The following is a 25,088-nucleotide window of genomic DNA, read 5'->3' on the forward strand; positions in this document are numbered from 1 at the left end:
CCCCGTGCCGTGGTGGGGGCACAGGGGCCGCGGTCGCTCCCGCCGCGGCGTGCCCAGCTCCCACGGCGACACCGCTCCGACGGCACTTCCTGTTGCCTCCCCGGAGGAGGCGGGGCCGGGCGGGCCGTAGCGGTAGGTGTGGGGCGGGCGGTGGGTCGGGGTCTCCGTGTCGCCGCGGGAGGACCGAGCGCGGTCCGGCCCGGTACGGGCACCTGCGTACTCCGCCCTCCTCGTGGCGGCCCGGGTCCAGCGCGGGCCTGTGTGTGCCTCGGGGTCCGCCAGGCTGAGGCGGTGGCAGCGGCGCGGCGCGCTGGGGTGCGGCCTCCTCCCGGGTACCGCTGGGCTGAGGTCCAGGCCCTTGGGGAAGCTGCGAAGAGCTGTGTGTCCCGTTCCTCCCCGCTCCTTGATGATTTCAGTAACTGGCGGACGGGGGTATAAAAGAGGGAGCCCCATATTACGCTCCCCACAGCAATGTCCCAACTGTCGTTTTCCTCGTTTGGGAAAGGGTGAGCAAGGGAGGTTTGAAAGCCTTGCTCGGCATCTCTGGTGCTGGCTGCCTGTGACTGCTCGTAGTGTTCGTGCGTGTAGCTAGATCAAAGCCCTGGTCCGGCATCGCGTTCCCCACTGCAGTTCGCCACAGAAGCACATGAAAATCCCTGAGGAGTGGTGAATAGGGAAGAGATGCTACCTTAGTGGCTTTCTTCTGAAGTCCGTCATGCCTTTTCTGGGGCAAGGTGTACGGCACAGCAGGTCTGGAGAAAAATAATATCCCTCTCAGGTACGAGCCTGCCTCCTGCTGAACGTTTGAAGTCTGCTGTATGTGACGGGACACTAGGCAGTCTCCCTCATCAGCCCAGCTTCCTCCTCTGTCTGAACTTAGAAGCATCTGTCCTGTCCCCCCTCAGCTATGTTCCCTAGCCTGGAAGATGGCGAAATGTTTAGCCTTTCCGTATTTAAAAGCAATTCCCTATGTATGATAATCACCTCTCCCTTTTTTCTAAGCTACATTCTGACACAATGTCCACGGAAAGGCCATATATATGCTGCTGAAGCTGAAGGTTGTATTGGGTGTGCTCTGAACCTCCGGTCTTGTGGTTTTGACATTTCTAGGCAGCTTACAGTGGTTTTATTCTTTTGATGGCTCTTTTTAATAGTGGAATTGCTTTTCGTTTGTGTGTTGTTCCTCTCCCTGAACTAAGCACATCTGGTATTTGTGATTTGAATGCAGGTGTTGAACACCTTACAGTTCCTGTAACAGAAGAGCTGTTTGCAGTCACATTTCATGCCAACTCCTATGAACTTGTCACAGTCAAGTTCTAACTTCTCCTGTTAGGTGTTCCATGACTTCCTAAAGTGTTCATTAACTGTGGTTAAAAGCACAGATATGGTATCATACTTCTGTGTAAGTCTACCTCCTCATACTGGGAGAAGTGAAATCTCCTTGGTTTTATTGTTTTTCTATTAGCCCTTATATTGGAGTAATTGTAATATGCTTTACATCCTGTTCAGAATGCACAGTGTTTCTAACATGTAATTTTGGTTTTGGTATGAAGTTTCAGACTATATATTTCTGCATTATTTGTTGACATGGTTGTCATTAATTTATATCATGGGACTAGGTTATTTTTTGTAACACATTGCCCTAATTTAGGCTGGGATAGAGTAAATTTCTTCCCAGGAGCTGGTACAGTGCAGTGTTTTGGATTCAGTGTGAGAATAATGTTGGTAACACACTGATGTTTTGGTTGATGCTGAGTTGTGTTTATCTGAAGTCAAGGACTTCTTTGTGTCTCAAGCTGTGCCAATGAGGAGGTGCACAGAAAGCTGGGAGGGAGCACAACTGGGACAGGTGACCCAGACTGGCCAGAGGGGTATTTCACATCATTAAACATCATGCCCAGTGTATAAACTGGGGGAGTTACCTGGAAGGGTGGCTGTTCAGGGATGGGGTCTGGCATGAATCAGCAGGTGGTGAGCAGTTGTATTGTGCATCATTTGTCTTTCTATTATTATTATTGTTATTGTTGTTATTATTATTATTATTATTATTAATTTACTTTGTTTCAGTTCTCAAACTGTTCATATCTCAATCTACAAGTTTTACTTTGGATTCCCCTCCCTATTCCACTGGGCTGTGGCTGCATGGTGCTTAGTTGCCAGCTGGGCTAAAACCATGACACACTTTTAGAGAACTTCACTGTGGTTCTGTCTTTTGTGTGCAGTGTTTTTCAGCAAGTTTTAGATTTTGACCACCTACTGGCTCATGTTTCATGCTAGCACTAAGTCACATTTTAGAATTTAAGATAGGTCCAAGTCATGTTGCTAACATGCTGTCAGATGAGTGGTTGGTTTTCCATGAAGAAGTAATTGTGATATCACCTTGGTCATTATGTGATATTCTGCAGCCATCATTAAATAACCCATTTAATTCCTAAAAGGATACCTTCATAATGTCAATATTGAAGTCACATGTAGGGCTTATAGACACCACATTTCTACCAATTTTCAAATGTCTTGCTTAATTATTTTCAGGATTCCAATTCTTTAAAAAATTCACAAGTGTGGGATTTTTTTAAAGGCTAGTTTATTACACTTCTGAAGAAAAAGCTTTCCAAATGTGAGCCATATGGGGATTTTTTTGTGGTTGTTTTTTTTTCCCCCCTGTAATGTAGGCATTGTAGGACAACAGGCACATGATATGTCACATTTTCTGAAATGTTAAAAGTGAGCTTTGGTGATTTCAGTTGTATCAACTGTTGTAGTACTAGTGTAGTGCTATTAGATTTCGTGGAAATAGCAAGGTAAATTCTTGACATTTTGTTTGATTGTAAAAAGAAGTTCGTTAATTCAATTACAGTTTCTTTCTTTCAGTAGCTGCTAATGTTGCAAATAAGGCTTTGAAACTCCTGCCCGTGAAACTTTGTCTGGACTCAAAAGTAAGTCTACATAAGATCACATTCTTGTAGCATTAAGATTTGAATTGAATCAGAAATATTAAAAATAAAAATATATTTTTGAGTGCTTTTGTATTATAAAAGTGTCAAATAGCCTCTCATTCAAATAAAATGAATATCAAACATTCCGATCTCTCTTCTCTAAGTACATTTAATACAATGGGAATGTATTTGATAGTCAAAATTCCTTGTTACGAATGGAATAAACCTAGAATGATGTTGTCTCTTTCCTTCCATTTAAGCTGTTGTAAGAAAATTTAAATTTTTAGGAAGTCTCATTTCAGACTGAAGTGTATATAACTTTTCAAAATATAGATAATAGAGGGGTATTGATTTTCTCTGCTTCATTTCTGTTCTTTGTCTCTGTTTCATGAGTTCTTTTACTCAGAGTTCGGATTAAAACGCAGGAGACGCCAGGCTTTTCTTTGGACTTAGATGTTTATTATTTATCTATATTACAGCTGCACAGAGTGTGCCTCTAAGTTAACAAGGTAAAAATGGCCCCGAGTGCTGCCTTACCAGGTCTTTTAAAGTCCAATCTATCCAATTATGGAATGCCAGTTATTTTATTTTTGCTTATAATCCAGTAACTAAACATTCATGTTCCGTGCTGCAGGTTTTTGAACCAATACCAAAACACCCAGATTTGTGAAGAAAGAGGAAAGAAGAAGAACTAACCTACACCCCAAATCCTCCATTTTGTTACATGCATATTATTATATCCCATAAGCCTAAATTTTCTACATCTCTACATATTCCACCCAGTGATATAACAAACTTCTTTTTAATTACACAGCAACAATCTCAGTGCTATTACATATTCTGGGAAGCCTTTCCCAAGGCCTCAGGTCAAATGCAGTGTGCTTTTGAGGATCACTGCCTGTCAGCACTGAAAGAATGAAATTCTCTGAACCCAGGGTTCCAACAGAGGGGTGGGCAGATACCATTTGGGAAAATAACTGTATTACCTACAGAGAAAAATGCTAAAGAATAAAATCTCTATCAGGACTGAGCTACAATAAGACTTTGTAGCTTGGCTTTTCAAGAGGAATAGAAACAACATCTTGAAATTCCTGTACCTTTTATCCATATATTTTTTTCACCAGATAGCTTGAAGATCTATTTTAGGGATCAGTAGAATTTCTGTTGCATTAATCCTTCACTCTTCCTACTGTGAATTTTAACACAAACTAAAGTTAAAGCTTACTTAGTTTTTTAAGTATATACATTAAAAAATCGTTGCTTGCAGTTATACATGTACCCCTGTTTTGAGGTTTTGATAATTTGAACTATGGAGGAATCCTAAGAAGTTAAGCTTGAGGAAAAGAAAGAAGGGAAACTTAAGAAGATTATTTCTGAAAATGAACAGATCTGATGATGGAATAGAATACAGATATAAAAGTTGGGACTTAAAAGAGTCAAAGCTAAATTCCATCAGGAGCCTTTGTGAGTGAATTCTGGAACTCTGAAATTTGTTCTCCCCAGGGATAGCTAGGGGAACTTTAATGGGACAAGATTTAGAGGTGGTAACACTTCCTTCTCATTTCAAACACCAATGCAGTAGCCCCAAAAGGTCTGGCTTGGAAGGATGTGACAGCAAGGAAAGCAGTAACCTCATTGTAAGGTGATTGCAAATGCTACATGTTAATGAACATACTTTGAAATGTAATGAGAGTAGTGTTACAGTCATATCCTGACCAATATTTGGAAGTTTGAGTGCAATAAAATTGCATTATTAAAATGGAAAGAATCAGAACCAACAACTTAGTTTGTGGGTACATCTTAAGTTACATTTATAAACTTACAGAATATGATAAGAACCACTAAGAAAATACTTTGCTTATTTCAGTTCCTTACCAGCAGATTTTAAAAATTAAAGGAAGATGTCCTTTTTCCCTAAAATCTCTTTCCAATATGAAGTTGAAGAGTATCTCACCAAAGTGTTCAGAAATAAAGAGGTATGTGACATAGTTACCACTAATCATCAAAAACGAATCATTTTTTTGTGTAACTTTAATACCTTGCAGTAAAATATTGACTTCACATTAAACAGAGTTTTGTATATAAAATACTTTTATATTTAAAATGCAAAATTAGTATTGATTCCCATTGGCTCAAAGTAGCATACAAATATTTAAATTAAATTGAACATAAATCAGAGAATTCAATTTTGGATCCCACTGAAGAATGATCATAGATAATTAAGCACATATTAACCACATAATATTGAAAAGAATACTCCCTTATCCCAATGTAGAATACTACAGACAATCTATTAGTTCCTAATGCCAAGGATAAAAAAATTTGCATTTTTAAGTACATTTTTATCAGTATGAGAGTTACTGATTGATGGTTTTGAATTTACTCTTCCATTTCTTTATGGACTGGTCTATGTAGAATATCAGAGAGCTCTCTGGCAGTTGCTTTGATCCTTGCTGCAGACTGTTTACAGTGATTTTGCTAATGCAGCTGTTTTTCTAACAAGTATTTTTCAAGAAATTTATGAGGCTTCCTGTGGAATTAGGCTTCCAGACACAGGCATTCCTCTCTATTGCACACCACACAACCATATTCCTCAATTTCTATGGAATGTTTATTTGGTGGGGTTCTTTTGCACTGAGCAAGAGCTTTCTGTGTGACTCTCTTAATATAAAATCTCTTCTTTCATTTTCAGCTTATCACTGCTTTAGGTGCACAGGAGGCAGAGAATAAATACCAATCTCTGTTAAGTCATCTATCTCATCCACCAGGTTTTACAACTGTAAGAGTAAATACCCACTTGGCCTCAGTGAAACATGTGAAAAAATTGCTGTTTGAGGAGATCCAGAAGGTTTGTACAATTTCTTTGCTACAGCAAAAATAATAGGGTATTTCATCTTTTGCCTGAACACGAGACCTTTTCATTACAGGAAACTATACTAGTTTTAACATTATGCAATCACACTGGTTTCCTGTCAGTGTTAAAGGAGAATGCATTGTGTACCAGTATCCCTCATCTAATCCCTCCAAGAAAGGCAATAGCAGAGGGAAGAAGCATCCAACTTTTTTTCATATGGCAGATCCAAACCTCTGATAGGATTGAGGTACTGCTGGGCTAAATATTGTAAAGGTGTCAAGTCTATAGAGATGACAGATAAAAAGTGTAGTTCAGTGTGCTGTCTCAGCATGGTTAGAACACTTTTATTTCAGACTAAAGGAAAATGTCTGTGTATCTCATTGTAGAAACTGTTTAGGAAAGTGAGAAAATTGGTATGTTTTAGAAATTGGAGCCACAGCAATGCCCTGCAGCCACTGTATTTTCTTTTTTTAAACCTGTTTTTAATCTCTATATTATTTTCTGGATTTTTAATTCTCTTAATTAAACATTTATTTATCTGATAATATGTAAACCATTATGTTTAAGAAATGTATTATTTTGAAACTGTGTCCTGGATCTTCACTCTGTCTAAAAAGATCTGGTTCTTCTTTGAGTAAGTTATTAATGCTAGTGGGTGTACAGGGAGCTTTTGCATGACAGGAGCCAAGACATTTCTGTGATGGCAGTTGACAGTGTTCTGCTGGCTGGGATGATAATGAGTTTTGCTAATTTTAGCTTGATTGTAGAAGTCTGGAAATGGGTATTGCAGGGTTATATTTTGCTTTAAGGGAAAAGACTTTACTGAAAACTGACATAAGACCAGATTTTCACAAACTTTTTGTGTTCTGAAGTGTGATTATGTGTTAGAAGAGGAAACCACACAAGACTTTTGAACAAAAGTACAATCATGGATTGTTTTCTTTTTTAAGAGAAACTACTTATTTATTAGATTCTAACTGATTTATGGTTTTACGTGCTTTAAGGTTATAATTTAGAAGGCTCAGATGAGAAGACATCATCTTGTTTAAATCTAGAAACCTTTATAAAATGGCAAGCTGTCATTTTTTTTCAGGTAGATACATAACTCAGGTATCAGTACCCAAACTTGGGCTGACAAGAAGAATGAAAAGTATTGCCAACCTGGCCTATTAAATAAGACAAGCAATACATGAGTAAACAGCTTATAACTAATAACATCAAAGAGTTAACACAGGTGACACCCAAGCTTCTATGGTGGTGTTGCCATGTTTGGACAACAACTCGACACAAGCTTCTTCCAGAAGAAAGCAAAAACCAGTGATAGGGTTATGAGTGTCAGAACACTCTCCCAATCCCTGAAGTCAGTTCTCAGTCAATCTCTTTGTGGTCCTGTTATGTCTGAATTTATTAAATGTTTAGTCTTTTACACCAGTATTTTTAATATATACTGTCCCTTTGCACACTATTTCTCAGCTGCTTTTAACTGTTTTCACTACCTTTGTGTTTTGTGATCTACAGCTATAAAATATGAATGAGAAACAGTTTTTAGTCTAATTAAGTAATCAAATATTATGTTTATTAGTAGTGCTTACTAATTATGTTTTTTTAATGAAACAGCAATTTAAAGGACTATGTGTTCCAGTTCTCGAGCATCCGAAACTTCAGGACGTTTTATTAATTCCTGTCGTTGGACCCAGGTTTGAAATTTTTAGTCTTTAGCCTTAAAATGTTGTAGCACCATTTTCTTACAGTTATGATAACTAACTCACTATAACTGAGGCACAACTTCATTTGTATTATGACCTGGTGGACAGTCCACATAATAACCAGGTCAGAGTTTTAGTCCTTAAAAATGAAAGAAAACATAGCGTTCTCTGCTTATTCATAAGATAAATGTTTTATAGGGAAAAAGTGGCATGTGTGCATCCTCCCTGGAAAGCCAGCTAGGTGGCAGATAAAAGAACTAAACTTTTGCATTGGAGTATAGAACTTGAGCTAAGTATAGGCAGGGTTTTCTTCCACTGGAAGAAATCAAGTGGAATCAAGAATTAATCAGTAGTTGTTAAACACAAAAAATCACTTCACAATCATCTGGCATAGGAAGGGATAGAGGACTATTTCTCCATCCCAGTATAATTTATTTGTATTCCTGTGTCAGGTTCATAATAGTGGCAGAATGTGTCAGAATCTGCATTATTTTGAGGACTAGTTTTCTTCTTGATTCTTTCCTTTGATTTCTCTGGGACTAAAATAAATCTTTTAAATGTAATACATGATAGTTAACTACTTTTTCTATTATATCTGACACAATCAGTAGTTATGAATTACAGTTTACTTGGGAAGTATTTGGTTTTTATTTCAGTATACTTTTTAAGTCAACTACATTTTTTATTTCTAGGCAAGATTTAAAAAAACATGCATCTGAAGTCATAGTTGGAGCCCAGTGTGGATATGCAGTACTTCGAGGAGCACATGTTTATGTCCCTGGGATTGTATCCACCTCAAGATGTAAGAGTTCTCTAAATACACACAATTAAGTTGTAAAGATGGCAGAAAAAGTGTCACCCTTGGATAACAGATAAGTAAATAATGACATGAAATTGTTTTCTATTCTCAGCTGAAATTAATTTTACAGTTGTAATTTATAGTAATGACACTTTTAGAAGTTTTTCTGGCTTTTTTTTTTAAGATTTTCACTATTTTTCGTTTTACTTGTAGTAAGTTATGTATGATTATTTCTTACTGACCTGGCCTGTTTTAAATTCCTTTTTCCATATGCAATTCCTAGCTGAAGTATTAGTTCTCAAGGATTTCAGTTTCTTGTTTTTAATTTAAAAATCTTTTTCAGAAAATTTTCAATGTAAAACCTGTTTTGTTAAGAGGATTTTTTACTGCTTAATACTGTAACTTTTAATATGGATGTTCCATTGAATAAACTTACAAAAGTTGACTGCTTTGCAGTCTTGTAAAAAAAAAAAAAAAGAGATGCCACACCTGGATGGTGACTGGATGTATGTTGATCATTTAAGACATATTGTCTCCAGATTTGTTATTTTTTCACTCTGTCACAAAGCCACTTACCTCCATGATTTTATTATATTTTAAGTTACAAATCTTCTTTTTTCTAATCCACTGGAAATTCATTGATATTGTTTATGTAAGAGAGATGTAGTAAATTTTTTTTTCACTGATGAGAAAAGTCTTCAGTTTTTATGTCAGATTCTTAAGAAATGGAAATTATGCATCAATGCCTGTGCAGTAAGATAAATCTGCATATGCATGCTTTGTGTTCAGCAACCTATTTTTGTTATTTAAATGTCAAATTAACTTTATGTAAAACCAGTATAATTTTGGATGATTCACCTTATTATTCTATTGTGATGAGATCTAGTAATCATCTTGATTTTTACTATTAAACAAAATGAGTCAGAAAAGCATTTATCTAGTCACTTAGTTTCCTTTCAGGAAAAAACCTTCAAGAAGTTTTAAGCATGTGTTTAAGTCCAATTCACTGAACAGGAATGTGTTTCAATCTAGGGCTTGATAATGAAATAAGTATATTGGAATAACAGTTGTTGAAACTGCTTATTTAGACAACCCCATAAATATTCAAGTCCTTCTTTGAGTCAGCTAGTGATTTATCATAATTGTTGCATGTAATTATGCATGTAACATCAATTCAAAGAAAATAAAGATACTGTAAAACTTTAGGAACACTTCAGAGGAATTGCAAATAAGAAAATAAAATAAAAGGGCATGCTACCCACTTGATGCCAAATATAATAAAGGCTGTATTAAGCACAGATGGTCTTACTAGGGAAAAAAATAGTACAGCAAGAACACATATATAATCACTGAACTTGCAGTCCAAATGAGGGTAAACTAATGATCAGAGACTTTGAGCTTCATTTAACTAATCAAATCCTAACCTTTTTGTTTATGGAATGCTGGTATAATCTACAAAAAGCTTAGGAAGCCCATGCAGAACTGGTGTCTTTTGAAAGGATGATTGTCAGCAGAATGTGAAATAAAAGCATTTATGTTTGAATATTGCAAAAATCATTGGCAGATGTGCTTGATGGGAGAGTTAAATTGCTGCAGGTTTTTGTTCAGTGAAGTTTAAGCAGACAGTATTACTGAGCAATCACTTAATTTTTTTTTGTGTCACATTGTGTAAAAAGAAGTAGTGTAAAAAAATATATTTTCAAGGGCTACCCAACAAATACTACCATTTAAGAATTTTGGGGCATTTGGGCATAATCAGAAGGCCACTTGAAAATGGAAAAAGGGATTCTCTAGTACTATTCAAATAATTCTTGGGAAGCCAAACTGTCGTTAGCCTTGTTATATCTTCTGGTTCCTCCAGCGTGTCAGTCACCACAGAAATGCAGTTTTGGAAATTTTTTTATTGCTATCCGAAGAGGCCTTTATTTTTAAGCATATTTTTCAGCCAGTCAGCACATAGAGCTTGCTCACTATTCTGTAAAATCACCTAAACCATTCCTTTTCTATTTTTTTTTCTTACTGGAAAGTTTATTATATCTGTTGGATTACACTTCTAGAGTTAGGGGTATATTTACATACTTAACTGATCTGGTGGGTTTTAATTGGAGATATAAAACTTTCTAAGAGGATTATTGAGAACAGCAGTTGCCTTAAAGGGAAGAGAGCCAGACCAGAACAAGAATATATAATCACTTGTGTCAAAGCAATAAATCGAGGAAAAGCAGCTATAGCTATGTTCTAGGTAGCTATTGAGAGGTCATTAGATAAATTTAGCACTCCTGTCTTTGTTCAGTAAGGGGGAACGAGTATTATTTGATGTACTTGTGTGCTTGGAGCATGCACGGAGGATTGGATACTGAAGAGTGTGCTTAAAACTTAAGGGTGACCCTGCCATGATAAAAAAATTAAAGTGCAGGTTTGTGTAGCCTCTTAGAAAACAAGCCACAGTGCCTGACTTGCTGCTTGGTGTTTCTCAGTACCTCCAGTTGTTGGGTAGCCATCATTCACTGTGTGAAACTTTCAAGCTTTATATCAGTTAATCTTCTTCGATTACATTTAGAAAGTGTGAAGTGTGGTATGATAGAAGAGTTGAAGTAAGTATTCTACTGAAAATCCTAAGTTACTTGGTCACTACTGTTTTGTTAAGTATCATAATGATTTCAAACTTTCCATTTTTCTTTGTGCAGTTGTGAAGGCTGGAGATCTGGTTTCAGTGTATTCCGATATTGAAGGGAAATGCAAAAGAGGGGCCAAAGAATTCAACGGAGTCAAAGTTTTCCTTGGAAATGGGATTTCAGAACTCAGTCGCAGTGAAATCTTCAGTTCAACTGGCCCACTGAAGTAAGTCTATAGTAATTGCAATCTACATGTAAACATTTGCAAAGGGAAGGAAGAAGATGCGAAAACATTTTGAATTATTTTGTACCCTATGTGAAGTCACAAGATGGCTTTGCATGTTGGGGTCTCCAATATTTTTTGGGAAGCCATTAGTTTCACAGTGGGATCCAGATACCAATTTACTTTAGAGGTAGGAGCAAATAAGTGGGAGTATTTTCATGATTCATGCTTATTCAGTTCAATAATATCAAATAGAACTGATAAATGTTCTCACTGTGGCAAAATTGCATTTTGGTAAACTGTGTTGTACTACTTCCCAGTTTGGATGGAACAGAAGTGCAGCCTTGTCAATTTCTCCATCTCTTAAAAATATCTCTGGGGGCTTTTTTTTTTTTGGTGGGACAAAGGACAGAACATAAGGTCAAATATCTTAAAAAAGTTACTGGCATTTGCCAAAGTAGTTACCTACTTCAAGATTCCTTGCTTTTCTATTTCGTTGATAAAACATGTAGTTTATTCCTTTTGTGTCACCTAAAACACATATAAAAAGTAAGGTAGAAAACCATGGATGTCAAATTAATGACCAAGACTTTACCTCTTGACAACGCACCACAAAAATTCTAGTGAAAAAAAAAGTACATTGTCAGAGAATTTCTGATTTATGAGAGCATAAATATAGTACAAGGAGTGGTAGGATGTACCTGTTGAGTTGGTGCCATGGAACAGCAGTATGTAATACTAAATCTGGTGTCTGCAAGTTTGCTTTCTCATATCCTTCCTTGTTGGACTATCCAGATATTATGCAAGATAATACTCATTCTTCTTCTCTTTTGTTTGCAGGCTCAGTGTTGTTTAATTTCATAGTTTTCTCTTTTTTGTTATCCATTTCCTGGTACATTTTGTTTAACAATTAAATCTGCATCAGAATTTCATCCATATTTAAAACTTTCAGGTGATTTCTAAGTTCGAACCTTAGCTTCACAGGCAAAGCAATGTTCCTGCAAGGCTTTTCATCTAGGATTTCAATAGTTATTTGACTGAAATCTCAGAAATTTAGGAAATGGAGAAAAATCTAAGTAGGAAATCACATGCCAGTGCCCTAGTGAATACACATGGCTGGCCAAAAGCACTACGGATTGAAGTTAAGATACTTAGGTCTGGTTTTATGCATTTCTTTACATTATTAAGGCTTGGATTAGATCTTGGTTTATCTTGTGTACAGAACCAGAAATTTGCTTTATGCAGTTTTACAGATGGTTCCAATTCATAATGTAATGCATTTTTTGCAATGATTTACTCAACTTAATGGTGTAATTTTAAAGAATATCTCATTAAAAATTGTAGAAGTATTTTTCTTGGTTGTTCTTTCATTTTTGTAAGATTGTTGTTTCAAGTTGCTATTTGTAAACATAATGATTTAAATTTACTGCTGTTAAAATGTATAAAACTAGGTATTTGAAATTTTTTTCTCATGTTTTTCAGGGGGCTGGGCGTAAGAATGATAGAGCCAGTCTACCTTAGTCCTTCATTTGACAATGTGCTCCCTAGTAATTTGTTTTTACAGGTATGCTTGTTCCAAAACCAAAAGTCTGTACTGTTTACAGAATAATGAATATTCTCTTAGCACACATTCATGGTTTCTACTTTCCTTGTGCATTATAGCACCTAATTCAGACTTTGGATTTGAGGAAAACAAAGCATTTAAACTGAAGTCAGTATATATATGTAGGTGGTATAATCATAATGTGTCTGAGATATGATAAGGGCTTTCAAAGCAACATAAGAGACATTCACCTAAAAACATAGAAATTCCTCTCGCACAGGTACTCTGCATAGAACTATTAGTTTTTGGAATCTGCCTATGAGCTCTGGAATATGAGCCCCTTTTAAGGTACATCATTCTGTAACCAGAAAATCTCCAAATATTAGGTTGTCTTGAAGCTTATTTAAGTACTAAAGACAACTTTAAAAGGTTTTTATACTTTTGTGTTGAACTAAGAAGAAAATATTTTCATATTGTCTAAGGTGCAGTACTGTGCCCAATTATTGCACGTTATTTCTCTTCAGTGCAGCTGTTCTGTTTATACAATTAATAGCACAGTTCAGCTTCTTGGTACTTTAATTCACCAAGCTTAGACTTCTGCCTTTTGGTATTACTGTTCTTTAATGTTCTGCACCAATATGTTAATATAGTAAATGTTCCAATAAACAGGTTAATGTAAAATATTTGTAATAAACAGAGCTCCTCTGTGTCTGAGCCAGTATCAGCTTATTTTATTTGGACTTTTAGCACTGCAGTCACCTCAGTCATGAGCTGTTAAACTTCAGGCATAGATACTCAGACATAGCTTTATGTAAAAAACAAGCCACTGGAGACTTCTGTTGTAAACTGTCCCTTATATATAATACAAATAGTTCATTTCCTGTTAAAGAACTGAGAGCAACATCATAGATATCTTTGTTGCTGAATGATTTTTTTTTTTAAAATGAGTTTGCCATTCCTTCATAAAGCAATTGATGCAGGGTATAAGGTTTGAATTCTCCCATATTTGTTTTTATGATAGAATTTACCTTCTGTGGTTGTGAGCCATATTTTAAACCCTCAACCAGGGGAGAAAATTTTGGATATGTGTGCTGCACCTGGAGGAAAAACAACCCATCTTGCAACATTAATGCATGACCAGGTAGGAGAAGTAAGAATTTTCTCTCTAAGGAGGAAAGTTCATTTGTACAGTTCACTTACCTGTTAGAATGCACAGATAATTTACAACAGCAAACAATATTTTGACATTTTATTTACCAATGTATTTTGCTACACATCAGAGTTACTGAAATGGGCGACAGACTGTCTTTATCAAATATTCACCATCACCTTTAAAACCTTATTTGCTACAAATTCACTGTTGAAATATGTTTCATTTCACTTTTTAAAATGTTATTGAATTATTTGCAATCATAGAATTTTTTACATGCAAGGCAAAGTTAAGCAAGAATATGCTGGATTCATGAAACTGAGATACATAAAAATCAGGGGTTACTACTGTGTGCCAAAAAAACACACAGCTCTTTACAAAAAATTATTTAAAAGTTCCTAATCTCATTAACTTTTTCTCAGTAAAAATTATCAATTCTGCATACAGATATGATTTTAGGCTGAATTTCTAGTCTGAATTTGTCATTTTATGGTAGAATGTCACAAATGCAAAACTAGCTCATGAGAAAATAACAAGAATGAGAAGAAACAAAAAAAAATATGTAGAGCAAGACAAAGGAAAAGGGAACATACGAAAATAAGAATCTAGCTATAGGATTACAAATTTGCATATATTAAGATGTTATGTGATGTGAAATACAGAATGACAGTGAAATACAGAAATGCAGGTTACTCTTCTCTAGCAGAAGGGAAAAAGCATGTAATATTTCCTCTAAAAATTTTGGTAAGGCTTTTTTATTTTGTTGAAATAGGGTTATTAGAATAGATCAGATTATTTAGAAGTCTTGCAGTTACATTATGCAGTACTTTGACAGTTGCCTGTGCAGAAATGGGAAGGCATAGTATGTAATGGTATGAAAGTCCTGAGAAAAGGCATGTATTCAGTCCTGTGATGGTTTGCCTATGGAGGTGTTTTCTTCCCTCAGTATGGAACATTGGCAGAAGGCATTAAAAATGCATTAGACAGTCATTAGACATTTTATATATATATATATAAAACTTCCAGTAAAGAATTCCAATGTGATAAATAAAGGAAGTCTGTAAATCATATATTTATGTCATGCATTCATTTACATCTATACTTTTTTCCATCTGTGTATCTACATTTTGTGTAACTTTGCAGAACTGTTTATTTCCTTAGTCACTTTACATATTTTGATTCTGCTTACCTGCAGCTGAAGTGGTAAAGATTAAGAAAACAGATGTTGAATATTTATCTCAATTGATTTTCCTGAGTATGTAATTTTAAGATATGGAAGATAAAGATACAGAAAAAAGCACTTCTTATTGGATTTTAAGTTCCATTCACAGATTTTCCGTACTAATTTTTCACAGATGGTATATTAAACCATTAACATTTCAGAATATTTGAATCACTCTTACTTCTTTTTGTGATATAATTGTAAACATTAATATATTGTTTTTAAATGTCATAACCAAGATATAAAATTACTCTGTAATGTTAAGAGCTCTTAAATAAGAATTGGGAATAGTTAAAGCTTGAGAATTTATTATTATTTGTATTCCAGTCCAGACCAGATATCTTTTTTCCAGATATCTTTCAAGTAGTTGTTCTGGCAGTGGCTGGCATGGGCCAAATGGAGAAAAGAACAGAGAAGCTGTGGATGATCCATCCCTGGAAGTGTTCAAGGCCAGCTTGGATGGGACTCTGAGGAACCTGGTCTAGTGGAAGTCATCCCTGCCCATGGCAGGGGGGTTGGACTAGATGATCTTTAAGACCCCTTCCAACCCAAACCATTCTATGATTCTATCATTTCTTTATCTCTGCAGTGTGCAGAGATGTGCAGCAAGTCCACTGTTCTTGCAACAGATGAAACTTTGAAGCACAGTCAGTTCTTAGTGTACGAGTGCAATAGGTTGAATGGTGTTTGGGGACAAGCAGTGGCACGTGGTTCTTGAGTGCACCTGTAGGAGGTGATTGGCTCACAGTAGCTGACGACTGGACACCACTGACACAGCCTAAATACTTTCTTACCTCTCAGTCCTATTGCCTAACACAACATACAGATAACAGCTTATCTTTACTGATTTTTTTTAATTTTTAAGCTATCTTAGTCACGTTACCCGTCTATAAACCTCTAGAGAGCCATCACCAAATAGAAAAAAGTTATTGTTTTCTCAGCACATTGTATTTGCTGTAGCAAGTGTAGTGGAAGTTTTTGGTCATTGGGTCTTTCTGTTCTGGATTTTACTGATGCTGCTCTTTACTCTGTGTCCACAGATTTCACGTAGCAGTTAGTGGTGTGTGTCTGTTTTGATTTATTTTGGGGGAGGAAAAAAGAACTCTTATTCTTACATAAAGGGAACAATGTGTAATTGTGATTTCCCTCCCCCCACCTCTATGTTTATTCTAGTATTTACACTATTTCTGAAGTAACTTGAGTGACAAGTACTGCAAGTGTTACAATATGTTATGAGTCTAAGCAAATCAAAGACATGGCTGAGGGTCTCATTTCCTCAGCACTGAGCTATATTGTGATCATATTTCCTACCCTCTCCATACAAATTTAAAACGTGTTGGCCTATTTTAGCATGTATTTGAGGCTTCTACCCTCTTTCAAATGATTAAATTTTTATCTTAGTGCCCACTTAAGCAGTTCAAAACAAACAAAAAGAAACAACAAAACCACTTGCCAGAAGTCAGACATTACAGCATCCCTTGGAGTGATAGTGCCAAGCAGTCAGAATGTGCACTGCTTCAGACTAGTGCGGCTATCATGGAACACGTGTGAATAAGGACTGCAGGAGTGTGGATTTAAGAATAAAATTATTCTGTAGGGAAGACTGTGCTTTATTTATTACACCTGCCCAGGGTGGGGGAAAGGAAAACAGAAAGTGCACATCCATTTAATCCTGATGCTTTTGATGAAAACTTTGGGATTTTTTTCAGGGTGAAGTAATAGCCATGGACAAGATAGCTAACAAGGTCAAGAAAATCAAGCAGAATGCTGAATTGCTACAGTTGAATTGCATTAAGGCCTTTTGCTATGATGGAACAAGGGCGCTTTCAGTGGAGAAGAGAGAGGATAAACAAGGTAAAATAAACAATTTGGGTAGTATTAGCTTTTAGAAGAAAATGCTAATGTTTTGCAAAAACAATATTAAACTTGTCACAGGTTTACAAGTCCTTGAAATCTTGGCAGATACCTAAGTTGCTTCAGCACAGTGAATACACTTTTATTTTCTACTCTTTTGTGATTATCAGCTTCTGTATGAAGCAAATATAAAAGTAAAATTATCTGTCCTTGTCACTACCTAATATTCTCAAAGGAAATGCATTCCTTTCCCAGATAATATTGAAGACTGACGGAGCCTTAAACCTTCTTTCATGATCACATTTAACCCCGTATTCTGAATTGTCTGACCTAGTCTGAGAAAAGAATTCTTTTTGCAGACTTGCTTCCCTTTTCTGCCTCATAATCCTCATCAGTAAAATGGGGTTATTAATACCTAACTCCCAGGAGTGCTGTAACGTTTAGTTCATTGATGTTTGTTCAGCTGTTCAGGGGAAAGTTATATACAAGCACAGTATTATTTTAAGTAATTTCATTTGCTTTTCTGAAGTGATGCAGTTATGATACTGGTTCTGTTCCCATGATGGAATGATTTAAATGGTATCTGCTGCCTTGATTATTTTTAGTTTGTTGTGCAAAGTATGCTGTTCTTTCTCACTATTTTATCTCAGTCACTGGTTAGCCTAAGTAGGAATCAGATTGCATAATTCACCTTCTTTGTCCCTATGCATTGCAGTTATTCCTGCTTTGGAGGAACAAAAGTACTTTCTTAAGAGTCTTTTTATGAACGTTAAATACTGTAGGTGGCAAGTAGCAATTACAGAGATGAACAAGAGCAAGCTGTAATACTGAGAGATCATGATGGCTTTTCTATACATCCCTGCAAGTAACACATGACATATTTTGAATATTTTAGTAATGGATCAGAGGTAGATAAACCAGATAGATTCATTTTGTAGTGCAGGAGCAAACTAGGTAGCAGTAGTTAATACAGTGATAATACTGTATTGTTTGGCAGCAGTAGTACCTGGTGGTGCTGAGCCAGACAATCTCCCTAGCACTGCAGAGATAGAAACGTCTGGGCTGTTGAGTCATTGGGGTACAGATTTAAGGCTAGGCTCTGCATATAGAACATACATATATTGTCATCCAGGTAATAGTCAGAAATTGTCCTGCTCTTCACAATCCTTGTCCACTGAATCGTTCTGCCATGGAGGCAGCATGTCTCACACATTAGAACTTGCAGTAGTTCATGTTATTTTCTATAGCTACATATGCATCACAAGAAATAGTTATTATATGGACAGTCCAATTATTATAAGGCGATCTCAGTTATTAGCTACAGGTTTCTCTCAGTAAAGGTTTGCACTTCTGAGCTGACTGGGGTTCTTTACAGTCTATATGTACAGCTCTGTACCTAGCACCTCTGAACAATCATATTTCAACTTTTTTCATTACTTTTTCATTTTACTTTCAAATTATTAAATTAAGTTTTAAAAAAAATTGTTGCCTAAAGGGATCATTTTTCAGCTGACAGAACTTAAACTGTTTAGTTTTCTGGGAGATGAAAACTACCACCAGCAGTGCTGAGACTTGTCTCTAGCTGAGACTGTCTATAGTGCATAAATGTTTTATGTCAAGGAAGCAGTAGGAGCTTGTCCTTATCTACAGTGAATTCTCAAGGAAGGAAACAGCCATATTTTACATTACTAACTGCTTTTTACAGAAGGACCCCCATTCTTACCAGAGTCGTTTGATCGAATTCTTCTTGATGCTCCATGTAGTGGGATGGGACAGAGACCAAACATGGCTTATTCCTCAACTTTAAAGGAAGTGACCTCTTATCAGCCACTACAGCGCAAGCTTTTCACTGTGGTATGTGTTAAACATTGAGTAGGTAAGCTAAATTGAACATAAATGCTTTTGCAGCATAAAACTTATCCAAAAAATGGTGCCTCATTTTCCCTACTTTTTCAGCAGCCAGGAAGTATTAGGGTCCTGTTAACCTCTCAGCTCCACCAGATCTGTTGCTAGGTGAAGCCAGTTCACTGAAGCATGGGAAAGGTATATGTAATCCATAGTAAATAAAAACCTCAGTGTTTTTTTCAATTCCCTCAGTTTTATCAGTTTTACTTTATAGTAATTGCAAGGGTCTAAGTCACAAAGCAGGTGACTTAGGAGCATGCTAAGGAGTGTGCTTGGGCTGATGCTGAAAGATAAGATGAAACTTGTCAAAATCTGAATGATACGTATTCAAAGTGAATGACAGCTTGAAAAGCAGCATAGATACAGCTTCCATGCCAAATATATGGAAACAATTGACATCTAATATAACTGACATAAGTATTGTGTAGCCAGGGTTGGCAGCAGGTGGTGAAAACAGATCTAATCTGTCTGGGACATGCAGAGCTGTACAAATAACAAATCTTATAAGGTGAATCATCTCAATGACATTAATAAACTGCATGAGCTATAATACCTATTTGGAAAGAAGAATCTTTCTAATCCGTGTTATCCTTTGCTGTATTCCCTGAGAGGAATTAGTATCTTAATGCCTATCTTAGAAAGGTTTGAGGTTAATTAAGTGTTCAGTTTTAATATTCTAGGTACATGGTCTATTAGTTAATGTTCCTTAATATGAAAGTTTTAAATTTAAAAATAAGCTGAACTATTGTTTATTTCTCCCTGCAGGCAGTGAAGTTGCTGAAGCCAGGAGGTGTTTTAGTATATAGTACATGTACAATTACACTTGCTGAAAATGAGGAGCAAGTTGCTTGGGCCCTGAAAACTTTTCCATGCCTCCACCTTCATCCACAGGTAATACTATTTTCAGAGAACTTCACACAATCTAGTGAGCTTATTTTGGAACCGTAAAGTTACACAGTATATTTACTATCAATACGTCTTTTTTTCACCTTGGACAATTTTAACTGGTGTGCATAGAAATAACAGAAGGATTTCTGAGGCTTTTTTAAAGTCTATTTTTGTGCTTAATTGAGCTTTATTTAGGAATCATTAAGTAGCTTCCCACTGCGTATAGTGGGTTTTTTTGATTTGTACAACAGTCTTTTAAAACACAACAGGGACAAAAGATAGGTCAGACAGGTTAAAATTTCTGTTGCAATTTCTTTAATTCATATATTTTATTCTCTTCTTTTGCACATTCACAGGAGAGGTGAATTTTTTTTTTCACTAATGCCACTGAAGTCATGAAGACTTGCATATAAAGTATGGGACATAAATGAAAATAAATTTGTGTTTCAAGGAAGGAGGATTTTATATGTATGGGAGCTATTTTTGCTTTATTTAAAAGGAATGCAGGAAAGAAATAATTTCAGGCTCAGTGTCCCAAGACTGTACCTTGTCTTTTTTGGAGTCAGTGTCTACCATTTAGATGTCTGGGAGGAGGTAATATATAGGGAGATATTAGAATTTTTTTACCTATGCCGCCTACAGTTTATACAATTCAGAAATATCTGTTACCTTGATTACTACTTCAAGGGGGTTTATCATCAGACCACACATGTCCCACTTCCTCTTTGATGATGTGATGAGCTGGGTGGGGTAGTTGTTTATCATCATGTCTTTGAGGAAAAGTCTAACTCTGATACTTGGTTAGCTTATATACTCTTTGATGACTTGTACCTTTCTTAAGAAGCTTAAATGAATCTTTAACTGAAATTAAAAAATATATACAACAGCTGTACAATGAGAAATTAATATGACGGCTGCTAAAGATTTAACAGAACTGAAGCTCTTTATCATAGCTTTTTATGGTCTGTTCTTCTGTCTGTTTTCTCACCATCCATTCACTAAGAATTTTTCAGCTAACACATTTCAACTGAGATTATACATTTAACCTAACAGCATAAAAAATTCTCCTTGATAGAATGACAAAGCAAAGCACAAGCCTTATTAACGCAATTGCAAGATTAATCTTGCCTAATGGACTTTCTCTCACCAGTAGTATCAGTCTTAAATAAAGCACTCTTTTTCACACACAGATGCCATATCTGTAAAAATTAATCTTTTATGTATAGTATATTTTAAATGAGACGACATTGAATTGTTTACCCACATAAAAATTGTAATGCCTTATAACCAGTTCCCCACTAGTGTAAACTAAGGGGATCTTTTCCAATGAACAGAAAACAGGAGTCTAGGGTCTACTTACCTCATGTTCCTTTATGTTTTTATTTCCCATATTCTTTAGTCTCAGTGGACACCTCCTTTTTTATCCAGTCCACTGTTTCCCACTTTCTCAGTTTGGCAACAGATCCTGGAATCACATGGGGTAATGTGGGCAAGGGAAAAACAGGAGATGGAGCCATAGGCGTTCTTGTAGGTGGAGGTTACCACATGGCAGCTGCTCCTTTGTGCAGACTTCCTCTTAGGAGTTTACATAGGAGATAGTGTGGATCAGCTTAAATGCAGTAACTTAACTGGAAGGAAAAATGAGAAGGTAGAGGAAAACACTGGTCTGCCTTCATGCAAGTTACTTGAACACGTGGAATACTGTTTCCTCTAGACTTTTACCTTTCCCTCCTTCTATTACATCGAGTTGCTATCCTTGTCTCCCTTTGTATATAATTTTTCTCTCAGTTTGCAATAGACATCTCTGTTTGTCTTTTACTGGGAAAGCACTGAAATCATGCTGAGGGAAAGGAAGAATCAGTGTGCAGCCCCTTGGCTGCCCAGCTCTCCAGCATGCAGTATGTGGTTAAGCAGCTAACTCGCATCATGTGCTCACTGGGTGAGCTCATGTGTTAGCAAAGTGTGATGGCTGAAAAAATGCTCTGCTGTAGGCTGCATTATGGACTACATTAGACTAGATTGACAAAGGAGATCTATTTTTGATACTGCAGTGCCAGCTTTTGCACACTTTGTTCTGTCTCCTTACTGAATACATTGAAAGAACAATCCAGCTAAGAATTAAATTTTTTCCTAGGAATTAGTATTAAATAAGAAGCAGTCAAGGTTACTCTCAAGAAATACTGAGAAAAGGGCTGGGATTTTAAGTCCTTCTCCTCTCCAGGATTTTGAAGCCAGATTTCATCTCCTGAAATTTTTCCTGTCTTTTATTCTCTGCCTCATAGACATGCACATGTAACAGTAGTCCCATTTACCTGTTATTCTTACTACATGACTAGAAAATTCGAAGTTATATTTTTTCTGCTGCATCATCTGCCAAAATGATGCCTCTTCAGGCAGTAAAGTATTTTGGCCTGGGGCTTTTACTCTCTCCAGTTGAAGTTTTTACTGTGAAGAATCCACGTATTTTAGCTTGGACTTTAGGAAAAAGTTCTTCACAGAAAGGGTGATAGGGCATTGGAATGGGCTGCCCAGGGAGGTAGTGGAGTCACAATCCCTGTGGGTGTTTAAGAGCAGACTGGATGGCACTTGGTGTCATGGCTCAGTTGATAAGGTGGTTTCAGGTCACAGGCTAGACTTGATGATCTATCTCCAAGGTCTTTTCCAACCTAGCTGATTCTGGGATTCTACTACTGTTACTGAGGATATTGGTAATGGACTAAGGATTCACTATTTTTGACTTAACTCGTAGCTGTGAAGTCAGTACACAGAAGTGCTGCATCATTTAGAAGTGGCAACCTAAACCCTTTAGACCAGCTGTCTGGTGGTAACAGCTTTCTTGTGATGTTTCAGCCCTTGGAGCAATGAGTTGTTTTAGACCTGTGCACCCATCCTCAACAAGTGCTCTAAACTACCGAGAAAAAGTGGATGAGGGGCATCACCACCTCCTCAAAATACTTTGAATCTTGTATATATGTTTGTATACTATTGGCCACATGAAAGCAAGAGAAGAAGCCACATCACTTCTGAATCTCCTGGTGTGAATGATATAAACGTAGCTTGTCCACGTTGTCAGATAGCTCTGCATATACTCAGCAGAATACATTTAGGGCATTTAAGAACTTTAAGAGATGTAATAATTTGCTTTTCTTTGTTACTTGAACAGGAACCTCACATTGGAGGAGAAGGCATGAAGGGAGCTGGACTGTCACTTGATCAGTTGAAGCTGCTGCAGAGATTTGATCCATCTGCTGTGACATTGCAAGGAATGGATATTAATTCTTTGCAAGATTCCAGAGAAGATGACCTGATTTCATTGGCAAATAAAGACTGTATAGGATTTTTCATTGCAAAATTTATTAAATCGAACAGTAAATACGGATTTGGGAATGCAACCTGAAAAAATACCTCAGTGAGTCTAAGAACAGTTCAGACGTGAAGTGCCTTTCTTCCTGCTGCAATGTTACCAAGCCAACGGGCTGACGGCAGGGTTGCTATGGCAGCACTAAGATCTGCCAGCTGTTCTGATGGGAAAGAGCCACAGGTTGCAGCAGAAAAGTCATGGTTGGGGGAAGGGCAGTATCATTTTTAAGTTTCTCTCTGCTTTTGTATTTACAGCAGGTCAGTGCCTGAATGACAGCTATGTTCACTCATACTGCTGTATGTTCTGCTTTTTTCTTACCTGGTGCAGCAAACGTAGGAAGGGGATATAAGCTGCTTTACAAAATGCAAACATAAATAAAATAGATGGGAACTACTATAATGAATTTTGGAAAGGGTAGTTTCTATGGAGGTTTACCAATAGTTTACTTAAATAGTGCTTCTCAAAACAGTGCAACATTTTACAAAGAACTGTTTTATAAATTGATACTTAGAACCTCATTTCTCTTTTATTTTAATACAAGCAAGATTCTCTGTACACATAATATATACACAAAATACGATTAGGCTTTGTAGCATGTCTTTTATAGCAGCATGAATATATTAAACCATCTCACTCTGGGAATGTAAATAAATAGTGTTTCAACATCAAACTTCCCATGCATAAACTGTATTGGTTCTGAAATAGCCTATTGGACTGGCTGACAAGTGACAGTTTTAAAATCAAACATTTGTAACAGAAGGGGCTACAGTTGTGATTAGTATATCAAAAGACAGAAAACAATGCATAATACCATCTGAAGTGTTGCAAGTCACCTTTCAAACAACTAAGAATGTTAATTCTTTATTGGTTAGAAAGCATCACCAGCTAAAATCATATGAAAATTGAAACTGGGGAAGCATGCTAATGAGAACTGCCTTAGTACATTGCTCGAAGTTTAAATAACCTAAATTTCTTAACAATGTTAGATGTGTTTGAAAACTCTGCTTCAGTTCCAGTTTGAACAGTATTCTCAGTCCTGCTGGAACTGACAATAGCACTAAAATTAGAAGGAAAGCTAAGTACAAGGGAAAAACAGAAACTGACATCTGTATGTGTTTGATGTTTTCCTCTCACTCATCAATTTCCAGTTTTAAGAAGCATTATCTGAAAAATGTCTGTCTTTTCACAAAAAGCTATTTGGCTGGATTAAAAAGAGCAATAGTTTGTTTATCATTTGTCTTTCTACTGTCAGAAGTGCTTTTTGTATTTGCTTGCAATCAAAACAGTCTATACAGTTCTCTTTCTCAGTAGCCTGGTTGTTTCCTTGTATTTTCCATAAATGTTTTGATACCGTATGTTTTCTACTGCTCTTAAATAAAAACCAAATGTTTCTTCTGTCCTGCCAAGGTTGACTTACATCCTCTGTAAGGCCTATACTAGCAGGATAGGAAAATGGAATTCTTGTCTACTACTTCTCTACTTTTGTTGGTCATTCTTTGCCATTAAAGACAACATGTCTAAAGAAGATTTAAAGTAATTTTGTTTCATCAGTAGTAGGTGAGATATCCTATTCAGAATCATGAAGGTTCATACTATAGTCTTTCTAGTCTAAATATGGCTAAAATAATTACCTGGTAACAAAAGGGATTATCTTTTAAGTACATGTTGAAATCTTTAACTCAGTGCTAGTAAAAAAGCATTTTCTTTTTTGCAGAATACAGAAATTTTGTAAACATTAATCAGCAAACATAAACTATATACTGAAGTTTCTATATTCATATAAAGTAAGGAACTTTACCTCCAGTTTCAGTAGCAGGATTTGTGCAATGCTGAATTTGAAAGAATTAAGATTGCTGAATTTTTAGTGGAGTATTTGTTGAGACTTCCCCCAATTTCTTTAGTTTTGGATGATAGGTTTTTTAAGAAGGTGACCTCACTTGATTTTATATGAGAAATTTCTTAGGGGTGGGAAGAAAAAGTAGCTAACTTGTAGTTAATTCCAGTGTAATTGCAGAGCAGACTTCACCTAAAA

The 25,088-nt window shown here is 36.4% G+C and overlaps 1 protein-coding gene across 3 annotated transcripts; it reads left to right on the top strand.

Annotated features, from left to right (window-relative positions):
• Positions 1-110: 110 nt before the first annotated feature.
• NSUN6 (NOP2/Sun RNA methyltransferase 6) lies at positions 111-24,535 on the top strand. Of its 3 annotated transcripts, none has more exons than XM_069006689.1 (13): positions 111-132; positions 2,872-2,936; positions 4,804-4,912; positions 5,629-5,784; positions 7,408-7,487; positions 8,189-8,298; positions 10,983-11,136; positions 12,616-12,697; positions 13,698-13,817; positions 16,758-16,902; positions 18,608-18,756; positions 19,573-19,698; positions 22,859-24,535. In XM_069006689.1, the coding sequence occupies exons 3-13, from the start codon at positions 4,838-4,840 to the stop codon at positions 23,090-23,092; spliced, it is 1,431 nt and encodes a 476-aa protein (XP_068862790.1). In that variant the 5' UTR covers positions 111-132; positions 2,872-2,936; positions 4,804-4,837; the 3' UTR covers positions 23,093-24,535. The 3 variants fall into 3 exon arrangements, with proteins under 3 accessions (XP_068862790.1, XP_068862791.1, XP_068862792.1); XM_069006690.1 differs by lacking the exon at positions 111-132 and adding an exon at positions 164-778; XM_069006691.1 differs by lacking the exon at positions 111-132 and having other exon boundaries at positions 2,858-2,936.
• The last annotated feature ends 553 nt before the right edge of the window (positions 24,536-25,088 follow it).

This window comes from Aphelocoma coerulescens, chromosome 2 (genome assembly GCF_041296385.1).
Source record: "Aphelocoma coerulescens isolate FSJ_1873_10779 chromosome 2, UR_Acoe_1.0, whole genome shotgun sequence".
Lineage (NCBI taxonomy): Eukaryota > Metazoa > Chordata > Aves > Passeriformes > Corvidae > Aphelocoma > Aphelocoma coerulescens.